Raw genomic sequence first — 6,601 nt, 5'->3', positions numbered from 1 at the left:
GGTATTGGAACCGGAGAATGAACGTTTTGCGGTGCTGCAAATGCTTGCGTTTGATGCATTGCTTTGATTGTTTTGCCACCAGTGCCCAGCATGCAATGCACGAAAGTCACGTGGTCTGTCAATCTCTATTGGGACAGTCTTCAGCGCGTCGCTGTGACGTAATCGGCCTTACAGTTTTTTTCTATTGGTTTGGCGCAGTTTTCACAAGCAATTGGTACATTTCCAAAACTCTTAGTACTTATATCACAACAGATCATCAAAAGTGCACCTTTTTCAAACATTTCAGCATATTTTCAATTGTGTTAGTACAATACACATAATGACAAAATATCCTTGACACTACACAAAATAAGTGTTTCATCTAAATAAATGTTTCGTTCACAGTTACTGCCTTTCATAATGTTATCACTATAAAATTTTGGATTTGCATCTCTTATTAGTCAGTTTAATACATTTGTCTGTCACTTCATTCAACTGATCTTAATGTTTAATCAATGAATCATTCACTATGTCCATGGATTTCAAACTTGACTGATTGTTGTCTGGTCATTTGTAAGTTACACATTGCTGCAAGAGCTTTCAATCTAGAAATACTAATTGCTAATTGTTTCCCCCTGATGATCACAATTAGTTACCATATAAGTAGAACTGTGTTTGAGACTTTGCACTGTTCAAATATGGAGCAGGATAGACTCGTAGGGAGAGGAAACCTTCATCGGAGAGGTGGTGGTGGTGCTCCTCCTCGACAGACAGGTGGGCACAGACAAAGAGAAAGAGGTGGTGGTGCTCCTCGACAGAGAGGTGGGCACAGACAAAGAGAAAGAGGTGGTGGTGCTCCTCGACAGAGAGGTGGTCTTCAGAGAAATGTAGGCAGAAGACAACGCACCATCATCTCTAATGAAGTCCGGGCCATCATTGTTGACCATGTGGTTAACAGAGGCTTTACCATGGCTGAGGCTGCCAGGTTGGTACAGCCTAATTTACAAAGGTCAACTGTCAGCTCTATCATCAGAACTTTTCGCCAAGAAAACCGTCTGTGTGTGCTATGTCTGGTATAGCAACTTCACTTCTAAAATATAGTACTCTATTGTATAGATGAACAACATGTAATTGCCAGTTTACAGTAATGTAATTTGTAATACTTCAATATTGACAGTATATGATTGTCCTCAGAATTAACAGGAGACAACCTGGTGGTGGTCGCCCACGTGTTTTGACTGACCAGCAGGAGTTGGCTGTGGTGGAAATGGTCAGGGCAAGGAATGACATACGGCTGTCTGAAATCAAACAGGCTATTGAGAACAGCAATGACACCTTTGCCAATATGCCATTAATTAGCCTTCCAACGATTCCCCGGCTTTTGAAGAAGCACCAGGTTTCCATGAAACAAATTTACTTGGTTCCTTTTGAGAGGAACAATGTCCGGGTGAAACAACTGCGTTCAGAATATATTCAGGTACAACACTAAGCTGCCATGCAATTACTGTAACAGTACTGACAACTATTAGTTGTAAAAAAAAAAAAAACTAACTAAATTTATATATATATATATATATATTTTTTTTTTTTTTATGTCTGAACATAAGTGTAATATTTGCTGTGTAAAGTTTTACAGTTCAGTTATACTCAGTCATCACCAAGGACAATTTGAAACGCTTACCTTGTATTATTTGCTCCTGAATGAAATGATTGGTAAAAGTACTACATTGAGAAAAGATCTTACTGTTTTGTTTGGGTGATTAAAGCAAATGTTCTCAAAATATATCACAATGATCATGTGTTCTGAAACAATGATTAAGTGGAATGAAAATATGTGCAAATACAATGAAATCATGACATCAGATTTGGAAGAATGACTAGTGGTGTTACAAATGTGAGTTTTGTACTGAGAGATTTGAAAATGCACACTTTGGTTATGGAAATGGTACCAGACCTATTAAAAAAAAAAATGTAAAATGCGGCCTTCATTTCCCTGAATTTTAAGGACGTGGCCCAATATATCCCACAATTCATAGCGCGGCAGTCGGTGTGGATAATTTTGCCGCAGAGACCCTGAATTGGGATACAGCCATGGACTCAACAAAAGCTCAGCTACAGAAACAACCTGTCTTTGAATCTAAAGAAGCTGCAAGATGTGTTTACAGGATCCCTGCTCTTCTGTATGAGAGAGAAAGTAAAACTTTACTTGCCTTTGCAGAGCAGAGGAAGACTGCAGATGATGCCAGTGGAGAAAAGCTGGTTATGAAAACAGGAAAGATCAAGGAGGGATCCTCTGAGAAGACGGTTGAGGTAATAGTGATCATCAGCTAGGGCTGTGCGATATGACCAAAATCTCATATAAGACATGTATCATCCCGATAACGATATAAATCACAAAAATGTAACATTTTCTGTAAATTCTGTGAATCTCGGGCAGCTCGACTTGCGTGAAGTATTTCCAGCTGCGTGTCGTGTACCTGGGGTCGAGCGTTTTAACCGATGCATGAAATTATACTTTTTTTTTTTTTAGACACAAGTTGTAACGGCCGCCGTTTTCTTTGTGAGTATTTAAGATAAGAGAAGGAGAGAACTTTAATTAATATAGCCACTACAGTGACCATCGAAACGATGAAAAAATATTGCCGTAAACAGTTTATTTTGCGACACCACGAAACAAACGATAGCGTAAAATGAAACGATAGATGTTTTTTCAGTGTTGCCAACTTAGCAGCTTTGTTGCTATATTTAGCGAGTTTTCAGACCCCCTTAGCGACTTTTTTTTTCTAAAAAAGCGACTAGCGACAAATCTGGCGACTTTTTCTGGTGTTATTGGAGACTTATTTATGACGACTTTTTGACGTGAAAGCGCGTAGCCCATAGATAGTCCTCCCCCTGCAGCTATCAGGGCAGGAGATGGTCACGCCTATGCGTCCAAACTGCAAATGAATCGCGCATGAGCGAAGCCGCTGCTCCCGCACTGACTGTAACGCAGTCAGTTCTTCTTTTACTCTTATGCTGTTTTGTGGATCACAAGGTTTAAAACTACTTATAAACACACACACAACGTAACTCCAGCAGAGTGCCTATTTCTATGGGCTCAAAATGTGGTCATAAATATTTTGTACTTGTAAATCATTATTACTTTAGGATTAGTTTAACACAAAGTCAGGGCTGACCCGGGACCATTGCTGTGAGTCACAGTGCGCAGCATAAAAGTCCTTGTGCTGCTAATGCTAACTAAAAGCAAAGGATCCAGAATTTGTTGCGCTGGCTGCTGGGCTCTGTGGGGTTTTGCAGCAGCTCTACCTGTACTAGATGCACCTGCTCCTTGTCGTTTCTATCTCTGACTTTATGTCCTCTTCAAGAGTTTGTTTTTTTGCTAGTTCTGCAGATGTTCAATAAAAACATGTATGCTAATTCATAACGAAGAAAGCTTTGTAGTGAAGACTGTCATTTCCAAAACACTGCCCCCCCCCCCCCTCGCGGTCCGCAGCGCTGTTGAAAAGGCTGTGGAAGTCCCTGTATTAAGCACGTAAACCTGTGACACAAATCACCAAACTCGGACGATCACAGACTGTTTTCCTTCGTGGTGATGAAGGAAAACAGTGGGTTGGCATGTAAAAGGGCATTTATTCCCTTCAAGGACCTGCAGTTCAAAAAAGCGCCCCTCCGACAGCCAAACCCATCTGTTCTCTGATTGGATTGTTACATTTGTGATTGACGTGACATTGACCAATCAGATGAAAGGAAGAAAAATAGGTTCGTACTTGTAACTTGCAGGTGTTTTTTTTTTTGTTTTGTTTTTTGTCCACACACAAATCTTTTTTACGCACACACAAATTCTTTTTACACATACAAATCCTGATTTACAAGTACAAAACTGATTTACAAGTACAAAATATTTATGACCACATTTTGAGCCCATACATTTCGGGTCACTTTTGCCAGTCCGGTTAAAGGAGCAGGGTTGGAATTGTGATATTTAAAAAAAACAAAAACAATAATTGCTAAAAGAAATTTAATTTGTAGTTCTAAATAAACTCTAAATGCATTTAGTTTTTTATTCACTTTATGTCTCTTCCACGATGTTATTTCTCTCTCCAACGTAGGTTACAATTAAATTAGCATGACCAATTCTGCAAATTAGGCGATGGCGTCATTTAGCGACTTTTAGGACAGCCAATAGCGATTTTCAATACTGAGGAGTTGGCAACACTGGATGTTTTTATATCGTCATCCGATATCGAACAGCCCTATAATCAGCCATTTCAGTTCTAAATTACTTGTTAATTACAGTCCTGTTTTGAACTGTTTTGTTTCATTTACTTCTGAACAACCTCTCTTTTAGTGGTCAGAGCTCAAAGAGGTGGAAAAGGCACTTATTAAAGGACACCGTCCAATGAACCCCTGCCCGGTGTATGACAAGATCAACAGGAAACTTTTCCTGTTTTTCATCTGTGTTGAAGACGGTATCACTGAGAGGTACCAGATAAACAGCAATGACAACAGGACCCGTCTCTGCTACATCACAAGTGATGATCTTGGAGAAACCTGGAACAATGTGATCAATTTGATGGACGAACTGAGTGAAATAAAAAACTGGGCCACATTTGCTGTTGGGCCAGGCCATGGGATTCAAACAGAGAGTGGTAAACTGATTATCCCAGTTTATGCTTATTGCAGAAGTACTGGCCACTTGCGCTGTTGTAAATCATATGCACTCTCACTGTATTATGATCCTGATAAAAGTTGGAAATTTGGTCAAACGTTGCAATCAGAATCAGGCGAATGTCAAATGGCAGAGGTTTTTGAAGACAACGGCTCTAGTTTCATTTATTGCAATGCTCGCAGCTTCCACTCCTCTCGAGTGGAAGCTGTCAGTGAGAATAAAGGTTTTACCTTCACCAAATCCAGTTGCACTAAGCTTACAGAAACAAAGCGCTATTCAGGCTGTCACGGAAGTGTGGTCTCCTTTCCAGCTCAAGAACAAAGTGGAACTGCACAAAGTGATCCAAACCGAAACAAGTGGCTGCTGTTCACACACCCAACCAGTAAGTCAGACAGGATTGATCTCGGTGTGTATGTGAACAAATACCCACGTGATCCAAAGGCATGGAGCCACCCCTGCATCATTAATGATGGATGCAGTGGTTACTCAGACCTGGCTTACATTGACGATGGCTGGTTTGCATGTCTGTTTGAGTGTGGGCAGCACAAAATACATGAGCAGATAGCCTCTGTTGTATTTAGCTATGAGGACATCACCAAGAAATAAACTGAAGAATAGAAAATAAATAAAAGGAATGATCTGTATTCAGGTGTGTAGATGAATAGATTCATATGTATATGTGCACGACTTCAAGTAGTAAGTGTTGCTTTGTATGTAAAAATCTTTAATTGCTTGTTGCATGAGAAATGAATAAGAAAATTGAGAAGCTTGTAGGATTACCACTTTTAAAAAAATACCTTAATAAATTGAAGGAAACAGAAAGCAATTTCTCCTGTTAAACATGGATGCTGTTGTGGAAGTTTTCCGTTAAATAAAGCCTGCAGACGAGCGGTGAGCGGTAGCTAACATTCTTTAATCAAAACACACAAAGAACAGACAACCAAGCTTGGTGGAGAGCCTAGATGACCGCGGGGCAGATGGTCAGCAGAGTCTCCCTGAACCTAACATGGCTCTCGGTTAAATACCTTCTCCCGGAACAAAAGGCAGCACACAGCTGTTTCACACCTTAAGGTTCACACTCCCTTGCTACCTCCCAGAGTCCTCAAAGAGACAAAAGATTCTTCCTGTGGAGTTGTCTGCTTCCCCCAACTTCCTTACTAGACCCCCACCATTTGTCTTACTGTATGAGTGTGAGACATGTTAAAATCCAGTGGCACCAAGGCATCATACAATAACCTAATGTGATTAATACATAAGTGAAAGAAATTCCTATACAATGCTCAATTTGAAAAAACGTTTTAATCCAATTTTTCACTGCTTCAAGAAAACATACCTAATGCTGCAAATATCATATTGTTGGTTGTGAATGTATTTGATTTTATTGCAGAAAATAATAAAAACTAGTTAAGATATCCTGTTTACTCTTTAATTGTAAAATGATCTTTTCTTTTGCTCATTTACTAATCTGTGAAAAAGTCACAGATCACGGAGTACAGACCTGCAGGTTATGAAAGAGGGATTATGAAGGAGCGTCCACCGGGAGAATCAGATATTCTCTTACTAAAGTACTTAGGAATGTAGCTCTCAGTCTTGCCTTTAAAAATCAAGCTGTTACACAACATGATCATAAATGCAAATTTTAAATGCAAAAGTCTTAAATTGCTTGACATATGAGAAATGAACACCGGAGAAGAAGAGAACCAGCTCATGAAAGATACTGCTGTATCTGTAAAACAAAGTAGAGCCAGTACATGGTATGATCATATATGACTGAGTAATAGTAGCATTGTTTAATAATGTAACTGCTAATAGAAGTAGCAGGGTAAATTCTCAAATTTACAGTGATATACCCTCTGCTTAGATTCAGTTAATGCTGGAAAACTGATTGGAAGGTGCTTCAGAGTGCTACTGTGCAGTTATATAGTTTTTCACATTATCTCTGAATCTCTGAAA

General features: G+C 39.4%; 1 protein-coding gene across 1 annotated transcript; it reads left to right on the top strand.

Moving 5' to 3' along the window:
* Positions 1 to 1,959: 1,959 nt before the first annotated feature.
* Positions 1,960 to 5,791, top strand: LOC116332159 (sialidase-3-like). Its single transcript, XM_031755009.2, has 2 exons — positions 1,960 to 2,289; positions 4,328 to 5,791. The coding sequence occupies exons 1-2, from the start codon at positions 2,071 to 2,073 to the stop codon at positions 5,252 to 5,254; spliced, it is 1,146 nt and encodes a 381-aa protein (XP_031610869.2). The 5' UTR covers positions 1,960 to 2,070; the 3' UTR covers positions 5,255 to 5,791.
* Positions 5,792 to 6,601: the final 810 nt, after the last annotated feature.

This window comes from Oreochromis aureus, linkage group 6 (assembly GCF_013358895.1).
Source record: "Oreochromis aureus strain Israel breed Guangdong linkage group 6, ZZ_aureus, whole genome shotgun sequence".
Classification (NCBI taxonomy): Eukaryota; Metazoa; Chordata; class Actinopteri; order Cichliformes; family Cichlidae; genus Oreochromis; species Oreochromis aureus.
The sequence above is the reverse complement of the archived record's forward strand: the minus strand, read 5'-3'. Positions and strand labels throughout refer to the sequence as shown.